The sequence below is a fragment of the Lycorma delicatula genome, chromosome 3 (assembly GCF_047948215.1).
Source record: "Lycorma delicatula isolate Av1 chromosome 3, ASM4794821v1, whole genome shotgun sequence".
Classification (NCBI taxonomy): domain Eukaryota; kingdom Metazoa; phylum Arthropoda; class Insecta; order Hemiptera; family Fulgoridae; genus Lycorma; species Lycorma delicatula.
The window spans coordinates 86888323-86913734 of NC_134457.1; the positions used below are offsets into that span (position 1 = coordinate 86888323).

The 25412-nt window shown below is 29.7% G+C and overlaps 1 protein-coding gene across 2 annotated transcripts in view; it reads right to left on the reverse strand.

The window, feature by feature from the left end:
* The window catches only part of Ca-Ma2d (Ca[2+] channel Muscle-specific alpha2/delta subunit), a 138274-nt gene extending 114385 nt beyond the window's left edge, over nt 1-23889 (reverse strand). For both annotated transcript variants that reach the window (XM_075360144.1, XM_075360143.1), the window contains exons 1-3: nt 23733-23889; nt 7515-7596; nt 2414-2524 (exon numbers count right to left, since the gene is read on the reverse strand). In XM_075360144.1, the coding sequence (XP_075216259.1) occupies nt 2414-2524; nt 7515-7596; nt 23733-23806 (267 nt within the window). In that variant the 5' untranslated portion in view covers nt 23807-23889. The remainder of the gene's footprint in view (nt 1-2413; nt 2525-7514; nt 7597-23732) is intronic.
* Nucleotides 23890-25412: the final 1523 nt, after the last annotated feature.

The following is a 25412-nucleotide window of genomic DNA, read 5'->3' on the forward strand; positions in this document are numbered from 1 at the left end:
ACGACTGCATCTATCGATGAAATCGACCAATATCAACTGAGATGCTACATTAGTAGCAATGAAGTAATATGGCGCATTTTATCATTTCCAATCCATGAACATTATCTAACAGTTGTTCATTTGGTAGTGTACCTTGAAAATGGGCAACTCGTGTACTTCACAACAGAAAATGCACGTGTAAAAGGACTGTCACCACTGCCAACAACGCTAACTGCAATTTCCTCATTGTGCGGAGCTGATATGTTTGCAAAGAAGTTATTTTACTCTGAAGTGCCAATATACTACACATGGAATGCATCATCGAAAAAGTTTTAATATCGCAAACAAGGTAAAGCAGTTGAAGGACATCCCAATTTATAATTGACCGACACGTTAGGCCGTGTACACTGTTCACCCAAACAATGCAGAATGCTTTTATTTGCGATTACTGTTAATCAACGTACGTGGACCGACATACTTCCAAGAACTGAGAACAATAAACAGTCAAGTATGTGCAACTTATCATGAACATTATTTGTAATCATATTGACAATGTGTTTCCCATCCAATCCAAAACATCTTTGGGAAAAATACAAAGATTACATTAGTGAAGACATCCTACATCGTTTGCGTGCAACGACTCAAAATCCGGACATTCAATTCACACCATACGTATATAATGAGGGCATTGGTTTCGATTGAGGGCATATGTTTGGCAATCGCTAACAAAACATTGGTACAACTGGGAATGGCTGTGCCGAATCGATCTGCAAACGACCATTTCGATCGTGATTTGTAACAAGAAACACACTACTATATCGACGAATTGGGTACATTTGTTCAAACAAATCTTCTGAAATTGGTTCCAGAACAACGCACAGAGCATTATGCATGTAATTACAAACCAATCCCACAGACTGTATTTCCTAGATTCGGTCAGATGCACAGGCAAAACTTGTCTCATTTCACTTATTTTGGCAATCATTAGATCATGAAATCTTATTGCACTGGCAATCACATCATCTGGAATTGCGGCAACTCTCTTGGATGGTGGCCAAACAGTGCATTCAGCACTGAAATTGCCATTGAATATGCAAATCACTGAGACACCAACATGTAATATCAACAAAACTTCTGGAATGGGTAAATTACTCATATCATGTCAAGTCAATATGTAACGAATGTACTATGGCGCACAAAAAAGCATTAGAAACACTTCATTGAACACTAAAAGATTTGAGAGGAAATGAACAGCTCTTTGGTGGCGCACTCATTTTATTGTCTGGTGATTTTCAACAAACTCTAACAATTATACTATGTTCAACACCCACTGATGAGCTTAATGCATGTCTCAAATCATCAGTTATATGGCAATACATACAAAAATTGACTTTGAAGACCAATATACGTGTACAACTACAACATGATGCATTCACTAAACATTTTGCAAAACAATTGTTGGATATTGGGAATGGGAAAATGTCAATTAGTGAATCAACAAAATATATTGCATCATCAAAAAACTTCTTTCAAATCACAGCAACCACAGACGAATTGATTCACAAAGTTTTCCAAATATCGCACAGAATTACAAAAATCATTAGTACAGGTGCATGTGCACATGTTATATTAGCAGCCAAATATAATGATGTCATTGCCATCAATTGCAGCATTCAAAACGAAATACCAGAAGAAGCGAAAACATATAAGTCTATCACTGATATAATTAATCAAGACAAAGTTGTCAATTATCCAACTGAATTCACTTGATTTTCCAGGTATTCCGCTGCACATTTTAACATTAAAAATTGGTGTGCCTATCATTCCTCTCTGAAACATCAATCCACCATGACTTTGCAATGGTACCAGACTTTCAGTGAAAAAGATGATGAACAGTATCATCGAAGCTACAATTTTAAACGGAATATTTAAAGAAGATGTACTGTTGCCACATCCCACTGATTCTGACAGATATGCCATTTGAATTCAAATGTTTGCAGTTTCCGATGTGACTTGTATTTGCAATGACCACCAACAAAGCACAGGGACAATCGCTATAAGTGTGTAGACTAAATTTGGAAAATCCAAGCTTCACACATGAACAGCTGTATGTGGCCTGCTCGTGCACTGGAAAACCTTCTGATTTATTCATGTTCACACCAGATGGAAAAACAAAATATATTGTGTATCCAAAAGCACTTCAATAAACAGAATTAAAACACAAACACTCTGTTGCTTCGAGTGGCATTGCAACACATGCCGGTTATTAGCTAGTACATAATAAAATTTTAGTGGAAGTATTCAAAATTACCTGTAAGTTTTTTAAACTTTCTCTTAAGCTTTTTTGTTCTTTGAAGTTTGCAAAATTTTCTTTAAAAAAAGTTTTGAACTAAATTATAAACCTAAATAACTGATTCAAAAATCATATACCTACCATAACAGCATCCATTTTCTGTTTCAACATCCGATTAATATTTGCCACCATAGAATTAAGAATGGCTTCCCCATTAGTTGGTAAAACTCTTGCATTGAGAAATTTATACTTCTGCAAATAAAAAAAAGTTGAAAAGACAAATAAAAAATTTTCTATACAAAAATTAAAAAAATTATGAGTACAATAAAAAAAACTGATAGTTATGTAACTTAATTGGTAAAGTTTCAGGATCCATGGTGACCATATCTCTCCACCTCTTTAATCAATTGTAATCATAATTAAACAGCATCACTCACTCCGAAGTTATAGTACAAAATTTTGTAAAGATTAGTTAATTCAGTTTGAAGATATCAGACAAAACAATGGCTGAGAAAAAAGCAAAAGAATTAAATTTATTAAAATACTTCTATATGAAAATGTCCAAATACTCATACATAATCAAAATGATATATTAATGTAACAAAATCATCTAATTAGCACCAGAATAGATTTGGGGCCCAGAAATGACAAAAAGAAAAAAAAGGTTTTTTCCTTCATCTCTTCATGGCGAGGTTTTAATAACACCTAATATCCATCAGAAAGTATCTTACTTACCTAGGCATTAAATTATGTTAGAAAATATTTACTTTTTGTTAATACAGGACTCATAAGGTCCTAAATCTCCTGATCTTCCTGTCCCCTTGATCAATTGAACCAAAATTAAATGGTACCAATGGCCATATATAGAAATCATCATGCTATATCTATCCAAGTAAAAAACAGGCCAGCATACATCTTTTTAAGATTTTTTCAATGCTAAAATGGCATTTGTTTGTTCATGGGGGTCATAAAACAACAAGATCTGGAAAAACCCTAACATAAAAATTTGATTTAATCACACCAACATACAGTGTACTTTAAGTTGCATAATATAATTATATAACTGTGAAAATAAAAATGAAAATGAAATTAAAATTTTGGGATCGTAAACATATTCTTTTGTCATTACTACACAAACTGCATAACCTAAATTCTAAGAAAAATCTTAAAAAGTCTGACCTAAGAACAACCAATTTGAAAATAGGCAAATTACCCATTAATCAAACTTTACTAGCTTATAATTGAATAACAGGATCTTTCTATAAACAGACAATATATACAAATTGCATAATTAATGTAAATGTTGACCAATCACCATTTCATTTTAATCACCAGCACATGTTTCCTAACTCTTATATTTCCATATTGCAATAAATTCATTTTTATTTCCATTTTTCAGTAGTTGAATGCTTTATGGAAATTTCAATTTACATTTTGTTGATCTTATAATGCAAGCCTACATGCAGAATATAAAAAGGATGTGAGCAAAAGCCAAAAATTCATCAAAGACAACAGAATACTTGTTAACAATAGATTGATTTTTACAAAGTTAAATATATTTGGTAACAACAATCCAGTAATGACTCCTTGGTGAATTCATGCAAATCAGAATATACAGAAAAAGTTATATATACTAGTACTCTATATACTCTATACTATATACTTAAAATAGTCCAAATAATTCTAAAAAATTATAGTATGTTTATTAAAAAATAAATAAATAAGATTAAGATAAAATAAAATTATCAATAACAACATTCATAAAAAAATATTGTATCCTGCAATATTACAATCTAAAAACAAGAACAAGTTCTACATTGAAAAAATTTGCATTAGTAAAAAACATGCATAAAAACAAATTAATAACATGAGCTGGTGATTACACTGTTTAACTTAATAAGATACACAGATCTAGAAATTATTACTAAAAGGTAAACTTGCACTTTCAGCTTTAGAATATTTTAATTTACTAATGAAGTCAGCTAATCAATCTTTAAGAAGAAAATTAAATATAAATTAAAGCATCTTTATTCAAATTTCTCATTTTAGTTAAAAATTGTGACAGTCAATTTGGATTGTAGGCAGTCAGGGTGCATATATATAGCATTTAAATGAAATGACATTCAAGGAAACATAAAATAGATTTTTAATTGATAATTTCCATTCAGTATAATTCATTTCCTTTTAGAAGTCTTTTGTAATACATTGTTGCATCTAGGTTGTAATAAACAAGATAAAATTGATATAATTCTGTTAGTTTTAAGTTTCTTCTATGCTTTTTGAAATTTTTTAATTTTTTTACAATAAATAAAAATATATATATACTCGTATGTAGTGTATCCAGTTGTACAGTAAGTATTTAGTTTGCTTATATTTTCCCTGCAATTTTGTTTAATTATATATATAGTAAACAGTTATAAGCTGGTAATTATAATAAAATTACAGACTCTTATTGTAGGGTAATTTTTATGATAGGCATGATAATTCAGTATTAGCTATTTATGGAATCATCCATAATTCTATGAATGGATGATTAGACCTTTCTACCACAATACTGAATAATTACACTACTCATGTTATAATACTCAAACAAATTATGAAACTTTTGTTATAAATTAATTACATAGGTCAACAAAAAAAAATGATAATTTGGAACAGACATAAAAGTAGGTGAATTAGAATGTATTTTTTATGCTGAATCTTAAAATGAAATCAGTTTTTCTTCGTCACCCTCAGATTTTAGTTATGATCCTTTAAAATATTGAGAGACTTCATAAATGATAGAATACAAAAATAATAATAATTACAACCTATCTTAATTAATGGTTAATGGTTAATTCCTACCTTTATTTGCAGACATTACGTTTATCTTAATTTCTTTTCTCTTATTTTCCTTCTCTGTTTGGTGAAGTCTTCTCTTTTTAACATCCAGCAGTAGTCATTCATCCCATCTGCCTTGATAACATTGTACCATCTGCAATGTACCTTGGTGGAATCTTTCTCCTTATTTGTCACTTATGTTACCAAAGTTTAAAAGGAACAAGTCCAAATGAGAATGTAAAAATGCATTTTCAATGACATTCTAAAGCCTAAATTTTTTGAGTTCATTTATAAGCTATCATGGTTTTCATATTTCTTGTTTCTAAGAAAACCAGTAACTATATCTTTGAATGACTTCCATTCTGCTAGTTCTTTAGGATTCAATTTACAGTCAAATACATTTTCACAAATTAATTTTCTTATCTGTGGCCCTATGAATATTCCCTCTTTTAATTTGGCTTCACTTAATTGTGTAGAATCCTCAGCTAAATATTTAAAGCCATCTCCATCTTTATCTAATGCTTTTACAAAATTCTTCATCAGGCCTAGTTTTATGTGTAGAGGGGGTAAAATAATATGATCTGCTTCAATAAGGGGAATATTACAACATTTTCCTTTCCTGGGGTGAACTGATTATCTGTAGCCTGTAGTGTTTATCTGTAGCCCAACTATCCCACAAACACAAGAAACACATATATTTTGTAAAGCCACTCTGGAGACAGAAAAAGCCTATTGCTTTCAGCTCAGCAATGATTCACCATGAGTTTTCATCATACTTAATAGCTTTTAAAATCTTTGAAATGCTTTCATATGTTTCATTCATTCCTATGACATGTGCTACTGGTATAGAAGAAAACTTATTCAAGTTACGCAACAACACTGCCTTTAAGCTTCTTTTTGATGAGTCTATAAATAAACGCCGATCATTAATAACATGTTCAATGTCCAGTTCAGACATTAGCCCATTAACATCATGGCAAGAACAAATAAACCATCTCTTCTAAAGTATTTCAGTAAATTTTCATTCCAATTTCTGTGTACTGAAATATTAGTATCCTTGTTTAATAAATTCCATTCTTTAAGATGTGAACCGAGGAGTTCTGCATGTTGTTTTGATAAATACAAATCACAAATTAGGTCGCTCTGTTCTGCTTGTGCGATGAGATGAGGTTCAGTATTTGATTCTTCTGAAATGTAATTTATATCTATTGAAGTTAAGGATTCATTGGTTGAGTCTTCTGGGGAATCAGAAATTTCTTTCCAAGAAATTGGAACTATTGGAATCGGTAAAGCAATACCAGGAAGGTACTGGTCTCATAACTGAATGAACATTTGGGTATGTGATACTGCTTTTATTGTTTGAATTGAAACTGGTAACATTTGTTAAGCAAAAATAGCAGTCATCATAATGGTTAGTAGGCACTCCAAATCATAGGTACACCAAAAGGCAAATGCTCTTTTTTTCCTTTTAACCACTGGATTAGTTTAACCCAGTGCATGCACATCTAGCATGCACTTGATGCATGCTACATGTGGAGCCCAGGATTTATCTTGGTCTCCTGAGGGACAGTCAAAATAATGTTTGTAAGCAGTTTTCAGCAGATTTATTACTGATTTTCATTGACTTTTTGTGGTGAATTCTCCGCAAATGTAACAAAAAATATTTGGAAAATTTTTAAAAGCCTGATTTTTATTTATTGTAAAATGCAAAATGTTTTAATGAATGAAAGTAAACTGAAATATTATAGAAATACTTAATTATATAAATAATTAAGTTTTAATTCATTAATACTTAATTTCTTAAAATACGTTATAAAATTATTTCACCATGGAGTGCAATAAAACACAGCATGAAACACAAAACTTAACAAATTTTGATGTTCAATAAAATAATACCAAAAGTTGTTCTGTCATAAAAATCGTTCACTAAATATATGGCATCATTTATGAAACAATCTTTATAATGTGTGTATGACAAAACCACTACCACAACTAAAGAACATAGTAAGCCATACAAAGAGCTGAACTCATACTGAAGAAAATTTCATCACATTGAATTACTGATTACTTGACTCACTGACATATGTCTGGCTTGACATGAAATGACATCATTCAACAGTTATATATGAAATACAAGTCTGCAGCATGCATCACAATATAAATCAGATGTGAATAAAGAAACATACAGATGTACTATCTTATTTGTATAGTTTGTTCCACGAATGATGGAACAAATAAATTAAAGGGGTTGTAACTTAAGAACATTATGTGATGGTTGTTTTAGAATACATATTCAGATTCAGCAAATAAAATACTGTATAGAAGACCTACTCCCTTTTCAGTTCCAAATTTTTTGTTGATCAGTGTTATTATTACTAAGAAATTCTATCTTACTATTAGAAACGAAAAAAAATTCACTTACAGATTTTATTTCAGGTATTCTGGTGACTAAGGTGCCAAGTTCCCACAATTCTTCTCCAAGCTTTGCAGCCCATGTTTCAACACTGCAACAAAAAAAAATTATTTTGCTTACCAATCTTAAATAATTATGGAATACTTACTTTTATATATTCATATCTTATATTCATGATTATACAAATAATCACACACCGATCTCACAGGTTTATTTGAAAAAAATTGAGATTTATTTACAATCTTATTGTCTTATTTATTATTTACAATCTTATTGGATTTAGTTTTATAAATTAGCATGATGAATTAATATTTATACTTTTATAAAATAAAAAATATTACAATTAATTTTTTATAAAGAAGTGGAGGATTTACATCCTTTGAGAATTATGATCCAGTCTCTTACTTTTTTTTTAACCTCTGGGACTATCATTAGGTATTGCTTCAGAGGATGAAATGAATGAAATTTTTGTAGCATGTAAAAATTCCATGCCTGACCAGGATTCAAACCCAGGATCTCCAGATGAAAGGGCGAGATGCTACCATTTGCACCATGGAGGCTGGCAGTCTATTACTTAGTATTACAATATTTTACTCTCTTACTCATTATTACAGGTTGGCCTGTTGTTAATGTATATATCTGGCACATGTTAATGACTATGAACCTGTATTTTTAAACATGCTATATAAGATACAAAATAAAATAATAAAAAAAACACACCCAGAAGTAAAAATAAACAACACAAACATACATCAATAAAATCCAGTCAAAATCAAACATTTTCTGCAAAGATAATTGTATTGCTTTTAAAACCCAAACCAAAATAAATATAATTACAAACAAAATAATGAATTTTATATGAATAAACACTGCATATAAATTAAATTGCAGTAACTGGACTAAGTACTATACTGGGAAAACAGGACACCTGCTTACTGTCAGGTATGAAGAACACATACCTCTACATTACCCATATCATAATCAGCCTTTGCAAGTCATCTCATGGGCACAAGATCACACATAAATAATGAGGTTCAAGTAGACATAGGTTTGGAACAAAGTGTGTCAAAAACTTGAAGTACATGTCAAAATGAAGAGAAATTAAATAAGTTTTCACTATGCAATGAAGTTATAGAACCAGCGCATGCACAGTGTTTACAAAGTGTCATTAGCTTCATGAAGCTCATTAGTCATCACAGTTATAATATAGAGGAAGGTACAATATGTTTTATGGCTTGCTCAGTTTGACTCAATTTCACTTGTTAGGTCATCATCATGTGTTCAATGAAGAACCACCACATGAAAATGACGTTCACCAATGGGACAAACTACTCAAAAAAATGGGCAGCCTAGTGAAGTAGACATACGGAAGATGACTGTTAAGAGTCTGTTATAATTGTTGAAGCTGTGTAAACAAGTTATTTGCACAGCACAAAAAAATCATTGGAGAAGTGATTTGTAGAAATAGATATCAAAAAACATTTGTTCATAATATTTTAAGAAAAAACTGCACTTTAATGGTTTTAAAATGCAGGTGTTATATCAGATTTATAATATAGATATTCTGGATACGTTAGATCATGACGGGCATTTAAACAGCGTAAATTTAAACAGTTTCAGTAATGAAGCTATGTTTCATGTTTCAGGACAAGTATATTGCATACTGCTGTACTGAACCTCCACATGACATTTTGGAACATCATCATTACAGTCCAAAAGTTAGTCTATGGTAAACATTTGGACAAGACAAAATGGACTGGTCCCTTCTCTTTTACTGAAAAGATTATAACTGGAACCTACTTCCTGAATATATTAGAAGGATTTGCAATGCTCTAAACACTGGAGAATTCGATTCTCCAATTTGATAAAGGATGGAAGAACTCTGAGTTCCGTCCATCCTTTCCTACACATTCATGCAGAATTACCTAAATAAAACATTTTCTCAGTAATGGGTTGGACAAGAAGGGCGGATAACCTGGCCTTCATGACCTCAAGACCTTACTTCCTACAGATTTTTATTTGTATAAATATGTAAAGAGATAAGTGTTCTATGTTCAAGTAAGAAATTTGACCTATTTAAAAGAAGAGATTACTAAAGGAACACTTTTTAAAATCTACTGAACAAATAAGATTATGGGATGGTTTCTTTTCATTTTGAAGTGTACATCTCTTTTATTCCAAAACTATGACTGTTTCAGACTCCATTATTCTTTTATGATTACATTGTGCAAGGAATATTCCCACTGCATAAGAAAGAGACTGGTCTAGGAAATATCTTCTGGAATTACGCAATTATTAAACAAGTGAACAATGATTGATTTTTACCTTTTATAGAAATTTACACTATCATTATGCTGTTTGATAAACAAAAGAAGATTACTGGAGACAGCCGGCAATGGATTAAGGTTTTGATTTTTTTAAATTTATATATATTTTCAAAATAGAAAATAATAAATATTATGACTATTTAAATACATTAAAAGGTAGTCTAAGCAGTTTTCTAGAATACATAAGTTTTATTTCCATCAAAGTAGTTACGTTGAAGGAAATATAATATAAAACTTTTTAATTTACAGTGTTCTTTTTGTGTAATAAGTGTATTCCAGAAACTTGCTGAAATTACCTTTTAATATATATATGTATACAGTGATTAAAATTTTCTGAGCTTCATAAATATTTGGAAACATTTCTTCAACCCATTCTTAGTAACATTCAGTTACTTCATCACTCACAGTTAGACTAATAACAATCAACAGTGTGATTATGTAACTTTTCTGTTGGTTGATTTCAAGCAAAGAAACAAGGAAGTTGATATTGAAAGAATACACAGATGCTTCACAGAAGTATTCAAAGATGCTGTATAGTGCCATGCAACATACTTGTAGACCAGCGTGATCAATATTTTTATCATTCAAAACCACCCAACTGTTTGATTATAATTTTTCAGCATGTTTCATTCTGATCCCATACATGATGAATGATTGATATACATTTCCTCATTCACTGTTTATCCTTCTGGAAAAATGGAACACATACTTTGCAAACAAAAAAAAAATCTGACTTCTACTTTGCTCTTTTCCAAACAAAAATTGTGTTAGCAAAGATGATATTGATTAGCACTCTGCCAACTGATGTTTTGTCCACAAAGAGTACAAAACATAATAACTCATTACCTGTAATTACATTGTTCAGAAAATATTGTTTTAATCCCCATCAACAATAAAGTATTTTGCTTATGTAATAAATATTTCTTTCTGATCTGCCGACAATATTTTTTTTACTTGACAATATTTAATAAATTAAGTTTGTTATCATTTTCCTTTCAGAATATTTAGTTGGGAAAAATTTATAAAGTAACACAATGGTGGTACATATACTAGCTGATAAAAAGTTGAATCCATGTCCCATTGAAGAACAAATAAAGATACTTTCATGAACCATTTCACACCATTAATCTTCAAAGTGATAGGTGTGCACTTGTATGAAATACAGTATTATAAAAATAAGAAATTAATACAAACCATGATTAAATGTTTTATGTTACATTATCAAAAATATGTAGATAAAATCTTTAAATGATGTCATATAAGCTGTTTAATTTACAGTAAAGTTGTAAAATTCTAATGGCTGATAAAAACTATAACATTATTGTTATTAGTTATAGCAGAAATCGTTTTTAATTTTTAAGGAAATTTTGAGTTTTAAAGTTTTAATCTTTATTCACAATTTAATTTGTAGTTTCATAATTCATTTTTTAATTAATTATTCTTGATCATTTAGAAAATCAACAGCTCAATCTAATTTGTTAACCTAAACAGATCGAAGCCGATTTCATCAGGCTTATCCAATTAATAAAGCTAGAATCATATTGAATTACATTCAGTAACTTGATAATTCCATTGTTATATACCTCTTGTAGTGTAATAAATTACAAATAATAATAACAAAAAGTTACAATTTATTTAATCAGTTATAAATTTCTCTTATTTTTACTTTTAAAAACAGGTTTTGTAAATTAAAATAATGTACTTGTCTTCATTTCCACTCTCATTGTTATGAAAATGTTACAACACAAGAAGAGAATAGTTTCTCTACAAATTTTGTTAGAAATTTTTATTTGTTTATGGAAAATTTAACTTACGGCTAACCTCAAAAAGCATTTTTATTACTTTAATCATTTGAGTTCTGCAAAAGTTTTCTCTGAAACTATCAGATATATCGTTCTGAGAGTTGTTTTATTCATTTTTTTTTTAAATCAAAAAATATAAAAAATCAGTTAAGTTTTCCTAATTTGGGTCCCAAATGTTCAGTATGGACCCTTTGTAACTCTGTAGGAGAAATTAGAAAAAAATATTTCACTGACTGTAAATTAACAACAAAAAGCATTTTTAGACAGAATTTATAGGAATTTTTTTACTTATTTTAATGCCCAAAATGAGCTGAAGTATTTCAAATTATTTATTATTCAAATAATAAAAATTAAAAATATGTATATACCTAACACATATTTATATTTCTTACAAAAATTTTGAGATTTTTTCTTCTTTTCTCTTCTTGCCTTGTAGTATTTTATAACTCTTATGAGTCAAATATTGTTTTAAAATTGAAACTACATATGCTACCCTGTGCATGAATGCAATCAATATCAAATGTATCATCAAAGCGAGAAGTGATTTTTTTTCCTCAGCAAGCTAAAAAACTGTTATTTATTGAAAATACACTTGAAACTGTTGTGTAATCAACTGAAGGAGTTTGTGGATACAATTAAAGTTTGGGACCAGCTCTGATTTAGAAAAAAAGGCTATGAAACAACTTTACAATGTACACTGGATTATAATTAATAAATATCAGATTATAATGATAATGATACAGTTATTACACCAATCTTTATTGATTTAATGCAAGCATTTGTAACAATTTCTAGAAAACTCTTCCCAAAAAGACATATCAAAATGAGATAAGAAGTGTTGGTCTAAAGTGGATTAAATCTTTTTAACAAGAAAATCGATTATACAAAAGTGGAATGTAATTTCAACAGACAGATAACAACTGCTTATTGTACCTACACTAATAAAATTGAGAGTAAATTCAGTGTGCAAAAGGACGCACCTAGAGCTTATTTTTTTTCATCTTTGTAAATTATTTAAGATTTTGTACCCAACAAAAAAATAATATTTATATATATTTTGTTGTGCCTAACAAAAATATATGTTTTCCTTTTTTCAGATGGTATAAAATGTTTTAAATGGACAAAGTACAATTGAATTAATAGCTTAATTTTTAAAACTGTACAATAAGATTAGTAAAAGTTTGGATACTTTTATATAATTTCCAAACAGTTATAAATCAAAACTGTTTATTCTTGAATAATTGAACAGATAGAATGATTGTATATGATTCTTCTGTACTTCCAGTACTGCTGTATTATAATAATTATATTTAATAAATCTGAAGTCCATTGTCTTCATTTTCTGCAGAATAGATATTTCCATAAGATTACAGATTCACCATTCAGAACTCATGTTTCTGAGACTTTATATCTTACGGATTGAGTTTATTACTTAACAATATATTGACTTTTGTCCACAAAATGACTTTAGGACTGACCCCCATCTTATTTGTGGTGTGATGAATTACTGTTGAATAGTGAGTAATCATAAATATAGTAACTACATATTTTATTATGGAACTATTAAATACAATCTCAGTTTTCAAGAGAACTTTAGAATAAAAAAGATTAGCCTGTTTAAAGATGAGTTAAAGTTGCCCATTTTAAACTGTAGAAATTAATCTAGACTATTTAAATTTATTGTTATTGTAAATTTAGGTATATTCATTTTTATTTTAAACAGTTTTTCATACCAAACATGAAATTGTAGCTACCATTAATCCTCAGCACTACCAATCCCAACCTCACATCATCAACAAACATTATTCCACTTAAATAATAACGGTTGCATATTGTAATTCCTCAAATGAGATTTGTTTACCCATTCCTACATTTTTACCTATTCCTAACATTGTCCATAAACAAAATGAATAGCAGTTAGCTCAGATTATATCCCTGCTTTATTCCTAAGTATGTTTCAAATTCTTCTGATTTACAATTGTTGATCTTAATAAGGTTTCTTGCCTTCCTGAACACGCTTCTAACCACTCTTACAAGCTCCTTAGATATTCTTCTAATCCTAAAGGCTCTTCATATCTTCTCTTTTATTAGAAAATACAACAAAATTGACACTGAAATAAACAATAGAATAGGAGCCAGCAGTTGAGTATTCAATGTACTGAGAAAGAGAGAAGGTTTACTGAAAAAAGAAAGATTTCTATAAAGCCAAAGTTAACATTTTATATTTCAACCTTCATATTATCCCTTCATTTATGGTTGTGTCAGAATAAAACAGTTCAATACAAGTAATAGAAATATAGTATTTACTCTTGTTACAAAATAAAACTAAAAGAGACAGGATACAGAATCAGGTGATTAGCGATGACTTAAGACTCCAAGGATAGAGAGAACTCAGCTGCTGCAGTTTGATCATCTCATTAGAATGGAATCTCAAAAATTCCCTAAGTTATGTGAATTAACAAGAATTTGAGATAAACTACCAAGAGCAGTTAGAAAAAATCAGAAGATTTTGGCTGCTGGCAGTTTGGAGAGTTTGGACAAGCAAAGACTGCAGTTAAAGAAAGATCAAAATGGAAACATTTTACACTCCCTACACTGAGAGATAAAAGAGGAGAGGAATATGCAAATAAATTGTTATGGAAGTGGTTGTAATTGGTTAAGTTATTTGCAATCATTTATATTGTAGTAAAAATCTAAATTGTCATCACTTTAAAGCTAAATAAGGTAATTCTAACTGTACTCTCCAGTCTCTGACTATTTTGATCCAGTCCTTTCTATTCTTTTTCAATCCTCAATTAATCTTTAATATTCTACACCTTAAAGTATGTTTCAAACATTTTAATGTTTATCTACCTTTATATTTTTACTCTCTACACTTACTTCTAGAATTAAATTCAACAACCATCGATGCCTAAATACATGGCCTACCAACACTGACGTGTTTCCAAGATTTTACAAATTCTCTCTTCTGCAACTTTTCTTGAAACCTCTTTATTTCATATTTCTGTCAACTCACTTAATTTTCAACCCTTCACCATATTTTAAGAGCTTTTTTGTCTCCTGTTTTCCTATTATCCACATCTTATTAAGTACTAATTCCACACAAATATTTCTATATTCTTCCTCATTCCTTTCATTTCCTCATTTCTTTAGCAGGTCATCTGCTAGATGACCTGCTAAAGAGGATATTAGACATAGAAACATAGTTTTAATTCATATGTTACTTTCCCATCTAGCACTATAGCATAGCTATAGTTGTAGAAGGAAAAGTATTGTAATCAGTACAATTTGGGCATATGCGGTTTTCATCAGATCTTGATGTTTTGACACCTAAGAAACCCAAAAAACCAGATGAAAATTTTCTAGATGTTCATATGTACATGTCTACGTTTGGTGTCTCACAATTCATATCTCCAGAACTATCGGACCGATTTTGACCCAATATAGTCAGATTATTTCTGTATATGGGTCATTGATGCCATTAAATTTTCAACTTAAAAGGTCAAGGGGGTGAGGTGTAAAGCATGGTCATCCTCAGTATTTTGAGATTTTGCCTAATTAAGTGGTCTTATTTTTGTTAAGCACATTGTTAATAATTAAAAATAATAATATTTGCAAAACATCTTTTTCAAAATTGCACCCCCAGTCCAAAAAATGCTCTAAACTAGTGGCTAAGTGGGTATACTGCATCAGTAGTACCTCCTGTCACCACAATGTGCACTAATTAGCATTGACGTACATCTACAAAAAAAATATTATATTTAAATAAAATTATAAATATTTTAAATTAAGTTGTGTATCTAAGCCATGCATCAGAAAAAAGCCACGTGATGGGAAAGTCCTACAACTGTGTTGTCAGCTTTTTTTTTTTTTTTACCATTTCATAAATATCTTAATATTTAGTAATATATGTTATAAATATCTTATATTTAATGTTATCTAATAGATAATATAAATTATCTATTTAATATATTTAATAAATAACTACCATATATAATAAAATAAGAGGTTACATGATGATTCTAATTTGTGTCATAACAACAAAAATGGAAAAAATAAAATTCAATATAATCAATAACCTATTCCACATTTATAATGATAAAAATAGTAACCTTTTTTAAATACAAAAAAAGATAAAAATTTTTTTTAAAATAGATTAAAAATGCGAGTGTGAGAAACAACGCAAGATCTCTCTCTCTCTCTCTTGCTCTCTCTCTCTCTCTATCAGAGTGTATGTGTGTGTGTTTTCTTAACTGATAGGAAATAATTTGTGTCTGCTATGATTTATTTCTTTTCAAAGTATGTTTGTGGTAGTAGTGACAATATGTTCTTTTTGATGCTCAAGCCAACGCAAATACATATCAAAGGTATTAAAACAAATTTATTGCCTTTCAGCAAGAAAACAGAATATGATGTTATTATCTCTTTAAATATTAAATCATAAAACACAGCCTTTTTTAATGAACAATAAACATTCAAAATTATTATTTTTATTAAATAAAAAACAGGATTTTTAGCACCTTAAGAATACATATTCTATACAAAATGAAAATATAATAAAGTATCTGTTCCCAAATTATTCTCATTAAATTTGATTTGTATTTCCACTCTGTAACCAGCAATATTCAAATTTATTATTATCATTCCATAACAGTATCTACTCAGCTTATTCTACATTATGAGGGTAAATTTGGGTTAACTGCTGATGAAGGCAGCTTTTGTAACAAATACAGCATCTTCTGTTAGTAAAACTTAAAGGTATGCCGTACTAAAAACATAGTATGGAGCTCCCAGTAGATGCTAAGAATGTACAAAATGTAGCACACAATAAAGATGTAGCAAATAAGTATGTAGAACCGATGAAACCCGCCCAATAATAGAAAGATACAGCAGCAAGGGACATTGTCCAGGCTCTGTGATCTGTAGGGAGAAATATTGAAACTCCCACCATTCTTGTGTTCCATTCCGTTCCCATAAGTATATAGGAATGTAAAATATTTAAAAATAGAACAATAATAGTAATAATTTTTACAAATTTTATTGTACCTTATTATTAGGTAAAAATAGTTACATTTGAAGAATTCCACTTTGACTTGTAAACATATCAGATATGTAAATACAGGATCCCTGAACAAATGCAAGCATTTTCTTTGTTATTTACTTCCTTGCACTGTGAGTATTTCTTTAAGTTTTTAAACATTTCTTGAGTATGTCAGGAAAATAGACTTCAAATGATCCAACTGGAAAAAATCTTGAAGTTTAAATGCCTAGTGATCTGAGTGCCTACTCAACTAGACATGTCATCCAATCCATTCATAAGCAAAATTTCCTAATTAAAAAGAAATCTCACACAATCAAAAAGAAGTGTGGTGATTATTTGTCCTGCTAAAAGAACATTTTGATTCTTCCTTGTAATAGAAAAGAAAAATCCAGAAAATCATTAAAAAGGTCTGTATTATGTGGGCAGGAAGTCCCTTTACACTATAATAAATCCAGCTTAATTGGGCTCTACTGCTTCCAGTTCTTATTGCTGATATCACTCACTACTGTTGAAAAAGATGGGGATGATAAGCGTTGGTGGGAATTGTCCACGTTGTTCATTAATGATGAGATGACCTTAGTTATAGTTGAGTGTGAAATGATGTTGGATATGAGTGCATTTACTGTCAAAGAGAATTTGTTAGCTTGTGTGTGGGTTCATGAACATCCACACACTGGTAAAACATTTGAGAACATTAGGAATTACTTCTTTGTGTGTTTTGAGAAATTGTCACCATCCCGGCAAATGTTATTGACATGGGAGAAGAGGGCTTTAGCAACGGGAAGCATTCTTAATGCACAACGCAGTGAGAGGCTGAACACTCAAGCTGGGACTGTGCTGCTGTGGAGGCATTGATTCAGCGATCAACAAACAAACATTCTGCAGGGTTAGACATTCCAAGATCGGCAATGCAAGACCATATGCGGAAGGACTTGAAAGTTAAATGCTTTCGTCCAGCCACAGTTAATGAGTTGAGTGACAATGGTTTGAATGACGTGTTTTTGCATGTCAGAAGATATTGATTTCCAAGAGCAAACGATAAAAAGAACGTCATATTCTGAAAGGAATGTGTGATTTATCGAAGCTCTCATAATCAAAATGTTTTTTCTGATTGAAAGACAATCCTCACTTTTTTTAGGAAATTGAACACAATCAGCCTCATGTTATGATTTGGGGTGGAATGAAAGCTTAAAATCTCCTTGGTGCTTATTTTTTCGATAGTGCAGTTAATCAATGCAGTTATCTGAAGTGATCGATGAGTGGTTGCTTAAAGAATTAACAGCAAAAGGGATTGCTGACATCACTAAGTTTCAGCCAGCCTGTGCTCCAGCACATGTGCTTTGAATGTCCGCAAGGCCTCAATAATTTTTTTCTAATCACTGGATCAGACCAAGAAGAAGATATGATTACTGGCTCCATAAATATGCCCAGCAAGAAGCCCTGACATTGTGCATTCTGGAAATTTGTAAAAGAAGAGATGTGAAAATGAAGATACGTCAACAAGCAGCTCCAAGACACTGTTCGGTTAGCATTTAAAATGATCTCCCCCTGACATGCTGTTGTGAATGAACAACCACACATGGAGGCGCATACAGCTGTTCTTTGAACACGGTGGAACCCACACAAGACATTTTAGATCCATAGAAGGTAAGCTGCACCTATCCTAATAATTAGGGTAAAGGGGTTTACTGTCCACCCAGTATACACAAATAGGTTTCTGCAAATACAGATCAGTTGTTACCATCAAAAAAGTAACAATTGATTGGCTGATCTTCCTATATAATTCTAAAACTGTTGTGTATGTAACCAACTGCTCTCTACTGAGGAGTATAACACACAACTTCCTTTCTCACTAGGGTATTTAACTTCATTCTGGTTCATCTGTATATTTGATAAATAATTAAATACTGATTGGTCTTTTTAAAAGGGAAAAAATTAATTTCTTGCATTAGTTATGCAACAATATAAGTTAATAGATATAATGAAATAAAATATCAGTAAATGATAGTTCAAAACATCACATGTGTATGATTTATGTTAATATTTAGCATAATGCATCCTAAAGGTCAAATATAATTATTTTTAAAAAATTAATTTTTACTTTCCTGGCCATATAGTTATATTGAACACAATTCAGTAAAGCTATTTAGTGTACTATTTAAGGGAAATTGTAATAATTGGGTCAAAATTTGCAGATCAGAGTTTTTGTAAATCTTGGCTTTTTATGACCTCCCAGTCTCTAACCAAAAAACACAATTTTAGCAATGAAAAATTACAGAAGGATGTCAGTATGTACACATGCATGGGTGTATGTATGTTTTCCTGTGTTTTACTTGATATCTCCAGATTGGATGAATCAATTTGGATGAAATTTTTTGCAATGTTTTCTGTATATGAGGCATTGGTGCCATTTACTTTTGGTCATAGACAATCAAGATGGAAGGGAGATCCCATATCCCAAAACTTTTCTCATATGGTAGGTAATTTTTTTCACATTAATGCCTTGTAGGTAAGTACTTTTACAGAGATCTCAAAAAAGTAAATAGTTATTGTTTTGGTAGTATATTATAATATATTTTTAAATATAAGTTTTTTTTAAATTTATTGTTTCCATATTCCTATCTATGTTAATTCTAATTTTACTTGTTCATTAATTATATTTTCATTGATAACTTTTATATATATATCAATTTTTTAAACATCACTGGTCCAGCAATCCACCCTCAACCTATAAATCAACTGAACTTTCTAAACTTTGGCAAGCAATACCAACTACAGTTATTTTGGCACAGATTTCTAAAAGCTAAAATCTAAAACAAGTTGAATAGTAATATTTTCTTAATTTTAAGTAAGAAATTGGCTATTTTATTAAAAAATTTATATTCTTGTAAATGTTTATTTAAAATACATGTAAAGTTACTAAAAAACATCACCAGCATGGAAAAGATCATTCGTAAGGAATAGAACGGATAAGAAGCCTTGGACTTGATAAAAATAAAAAATATAACCACAGTCTATCATTGTTGCTGAATGTTAGCTGAGTTATTTGGAATATACAAATATGTATTGCTATTACTGTTTTACTTTAAATTTTCCAACCAATATTCTTAAAATTTTGTATATTTTGAATATCAGAACTGTTTTTTGCTACATAAGTAGCATTGTTCATTGATGGTAACATAATGATTATTATTTATTACTTATTATTTAATAGTTGGTTGAATGGTAATTTTAAAAGGTTTAATTTTTTAAATTTATTATAAACAATTTATAATAATCAAATAGGTCTACAGCCTCAGTGCAATCTGAAACACAAAATTATTTTTTAAAAACCTTTTTAAGTATTCCATGGTTTTTTTATTAATTTTTGTGTAGCAGATCACCATCACAAATCAAAGGGTTTTACTTTTTGCCTTCTTTTAAAGTAAAAACATTTTATTTTCTCACTTGATAAATTTGTTTATATAATTTAATAAAATTTGTCATAATTCAGCATTTTTTCATAGTCTTTTTTTTTTGTTAATTTTTAAAATTCTAACACTAATATTTTTTTCTTCTTGATATAACTAACTATGGACAGCATTTAAGATTCCTTATTCCAGTGTTTTCTCTGCATTTCTGACTTTCTAATTATGAGTTATCACAATACCCTTCTTTAATTTTCTTTCCTTTCTTTCAATTTTCCAGAATTCAAAATCATAAATCTTTTTCCTAAATAAGACTCTTTCTAAAATATCAGCAGAAAATATTTAATCCTTCCAGATCTTTATGGAGCATGAGTTTGGTTTAACTTCTTTTGCTGCTGTAAAAATAAAACACTCTTTAATTATTCATCTGGAAAATGTCTCAGTAAAAAATATAATCTTTGCTTTTTAATACTTTATTTTCCTAATGTGTACCTTGCAAGCTGTTCAATTAGTGAACAATAAGCAATCTCTCCAAGGCCCAGTGAGATGATATGCGCGATATATAAATAAGGTATAATCTTTTAGACTCAGACCGACAATTACTGATGTGTGGTTAATGGAACCCCGACCACCAAACTACACTGGATACAGTGTCTAGTAATCAAATTCATTTAAAAGCAACTAACTTTTACTAGGATTTGAACCTCCAAAGGTTTGACTTTGAAAATCAGCTGAAAAACAACTGATGTTAATATCAACATTGATTAACATGATTAACACTAGACCAGCCCAGTGGCCAACCTACTTTGTAAAATATTTTCCAATTTTTTTTGTAAATTTCTTCATTAGATTTAAATAAGCGAATCCTATTTTTGATTTCTAGGTCAAAATTTTTCTTTCTATTTTATAATATTTTTTAATTGTTTGGCTTTATGGAAAATTAAACATTCATATGCATACTAACTTTCCGGTTTTATCACCGAATTATAAAGCCTTAATTTTGCGTTAATTGATAAAGATTTTTTTGTTGTAAATACTTTGAGTTATCTTGTATGCATTTTCCATTTTATTCGTCGAGATTTCTTTAGTTTTTTGACTTTACCATTCCGTCGAATTATATCTCTTACGTATTAAAAACAGTTTACTTTTAAAATTTTTTCGTGTTTTGTACTTAAAAAAAAGTTTGGTGAACCTTTTTTGAACAAAATATAGAATTTTTTTCGACAAAACGGATTAAATTTATTACAGAATACGAGCAATTAAAGAGTCATACATCAACATCGTAACGTATTCAATTTAGATTGATTTTTATTTGAAAAACACAAATTATGTTACAGCTGAAACCAAAACCACCGCATCGGGTTCGTTCAATGGTAAACTCATCTCGTAAATCAGCTGATTGCGAAGTTGAAGTTCTTAGGTTCAAATTTGAATGAAGATAGTTGCTTTTATTCGGATTTGAATACTAGATCGTGGATACCGGTCCACGATTTCTTTGGTGGTTGGGTTTCAATTAACCACACGTCTTAAGAATGGTCGGCCTGAGTTTGTTCAAGATTACAAATTTATCTGTTCAGTTATTTACATTGATAAGTCGCTATTGATTTTAATTGTTGATACGACCATAAATAAACGCATGTTTTTTAAACAAAAGCAAAAGCAATATTTTCGATAATCGTGGAATTTCTAGGTATTTATATTTAACCATTTCAGTAACGTAACGATAATAATTTTGATTTCTAGGAAGTCCGTAACTCATTCAGACATACTCAAATTACAAACAATAAAATTAAACGATTTAATTTTATTTTATTAACTGATAACACAGATATTTGAATAAATGCATTTATTTATTATACATTTACTGTACTACTTATTAAATCAACAATAAATAATTAGAAACCTAAGTAAATGACTATATAAACTGATTAAATATACTTTAACTTTTGATAAATATACGAACAATGAAAAAGAATTTCAAAGACATGAAAATGATTGTCAGAACAAAACCAAGATAAAAATAATGAAGAAGCTGGATTAAATAATTTTTTACTAGCTCGCCAGGTAAGAACTTACAGAACACATAATAAAAGAGCAAAATTTAATTTTAACCTCTTATTCCATTTTTAAACCAATCTTATCACTTCCATTCACTTATAGTGTGTTTCTTCCTGATTAGTTCATGTAGTTCAATTAGGCATTACCACACTTCACAAAATTATCAGGACAGGGAGATTATTTTAGGAATCGTGTGCCTGTCCTCAGTTGGTCGGTTTATTTCTGAGGAAAAATTAATTTTTTTTTCAGCATACATTTAAGTTGTTAAACACAAAATCTTTGCACATTAATGTGCGACTTCCGTCCAGATAAAAATACCTCGATCTCCCGACAGAATTCGAGCGGTATGGGCGTTCACTATCTGGTTTGGGTCCTTAATTTATCCTCAGGGTGGGGTAATTTGTCTCGTATTTTTTTCCTGCAATTACAGATCGTTCATTTCTAACCTTAACACGTTCTATTTCAGAATACTGAGGAGATCTGTAAATCCAATTTATCTTTGATGTAATTTGGTTGGGACGCAACCTTTAAACTAGCCAAGAAATCTTCTGTTTTTTTTATTTATTTTACGGTTACACATTAATGATTGACGTTTCTATCGGGTAAGGCTGAATCACGTAATCTTTTATCTTTTCTTGAAATGTAAATATATTAGATATATTCGTTCAGTAATCCCCAAAAAATGTACATGCATCAGACACTATTAAACCATAATCTATAAATTTATATAATTTATTTTCAATTTAGATTTTATTAAATTTCTTAGAGATTAATTCACCATATAAGTTATCAAGACTTATGTGTGAAAATGTGATATGAAATTATTTTTGCAGCGTATGAAAAATGCCAAATCTAACCGGGATTCGAACTCAGAATCATCAGGATTAAAGATAAAGATGCTATTTATCCGCCACGAAAATTGGCGTGGTAATTATTATTAAATATGTTATAGAAATTTCTGTCTGTAACAAAATGTAATGTTTCACGAATGTGTAAAAATAGATTAAAAAACTATTATTTAATGTAGAGTATTGAAGTTATTTTAAAAATAATACATTTTTTAACGTAGTACTTAAGTTCATGTAAAACTTACACCATAAGTATTCTGTACATATTGTAATTCAGTTACACATACTGCATATCAGAAGTTATGTAAAAACATAAAAGTTTCAATTTGTTATAGATTTTAAAAACTGTAAAAATTGTATTAACAAAAATTACTTTGAAGTTTTATGTAGTTATGTTAATAGAATTTATACATTTTATTCAGGTACTAAATAAGTATTACTGTCTACAGCGGAAATATTACTCATAATAAGGTTAATGTTATATGTAGTCATGTGTAGATTTAAAATAATGAATAAATAAAAAGAAAAAAACTATTTTCGCATCACAGCAGCATCTTTCAGTTCTCCTTTTTCTTTTAAATCAGTAAAACTAATCTGAAAATAAATTACAGATTATTGAGATTAAAAAATAAAAAAATATTTCTAGCAAATACATTTAAAAACAGAAATACAAAAGTAAACAACATTAAATTAATTTTTTTCTAAATATCATTAATATTTGTAAAGAAAGTAAAAGAAACTGACATTTCTTCTTTATTGGAGTCTGACTGATGTACAAAAGCTAGCAAAACACAGATGATAACAGCACTCCCGAACATCTCTCCGACATTGTCGAATGCCCACTATAACCGAACGCTTACCCCAGGCCACACTAAACGCACTATTTTTACACTCTTGGCTCAGCTACAGATTTAACATAAGTTAACAACTCGTGTATACTTTCGCCACAACTCTATGTATCACGTTAACAATAATAATGATATTTATAAATTGAAAATATAAAATCTGAAAAACATAAATATTAAAGCAATATTAATGAAAAAGGTTATGAACATTATTTTTTTAATTTGTTTTATATTTATCTAAAAATAATTCCATATTGAACTGTTTGCGATAATAAATAAACTCTACTAAATAATAGTAAATTATAAAACCAAAATATAAATATTTTATTGATAATGAAATTTATTCGATTTGATTACATAAACAAATAATATTCTTTTTTTTAATAAGTCTACAAAGAGTTATAAATCAAGTTACAGTTTGATGATTAGTCTTACTTACTCTGAAACAGCTTATTTCTCTGACACTGACGTTAATTGTATCCTAATGATCAAGATACACGGCTTAAAGAATAACTTTACTTTTTTTTAAATCTGATGTGGACACCACATGACTTCTTTGTACGCCTATTAAATTACATATATACATTTTTAAAAGTACATAAAATTTTATTTCACTAATAACATCGTATTTTTTTCATATTTTTTTAATTGTTATTATTGAATTATTATTTATTGTAAAACTTTTTTTTTACATCAGAGGTTAATAATTATTAATAAATCAATATACTTAAATAAAAAAAAGGTAAAAAAAAGGAAATGAAGTCGCATTCGAACCGATGTTCTTTACCCTTATAAAATCCAAATATTTCATTAATTAAAACCTGGGTGTAGCTCTGGAACCAAAGAAAATAAGTACCACTTATCATATATCGTTGAAAAGGTCTCAATGAGGGCTTATTACTGCAGTTAAGAAAAATTCAAAAATATTTTTTTTCGGGCATTTTGGGCTTTTTGAACACTTTTGGTCCAGTCGATTCCAATCAAAAAGGGGGGTGCACAACTAGATGTTACAACAGTCCTAAATACAAAATTTCAACGTTCTACGACTAATAGTTTTTGAGTTATGCGAGATACGTACGTATAGACGTCACGCCAAAAATAGTCAAAATGGATTCAGGGATAGTCAAAATGGATATTTCCATTGAAATCTGAAAACCGAAATTTTTCGCAATCACAATACTTCCTTTACTTAGTACAAGGAAGTAAAAATCAGAAGTAACAGTTACTTTCGGTAAACTTAAACCAAGCCCATGCTGCATCAAATAACAATTATCACACACTAGTTAATTCTTGTCAAATAACCCACCAATACGTTGGTATCATTTGTAATGGCTCATTGATCAGATGAAAAAACAAGAACATTCTATAAGAGCTATGAACCGCAAGCGTTGTGAGCGACCGATTCATCTTAATATTTAAATCAATAAGAAAAGAAATAATCAAAGTGTAATGAAAAAATTATTAACTAAGCGACTTTTATAAACGGAAAAGGTTTATGATTGGACCGTTTTGCGGTAGATATATTACTACGTCCTTAAATTAGTAGTACTAACCATCGAACATCTTTTGCTATTCTAAG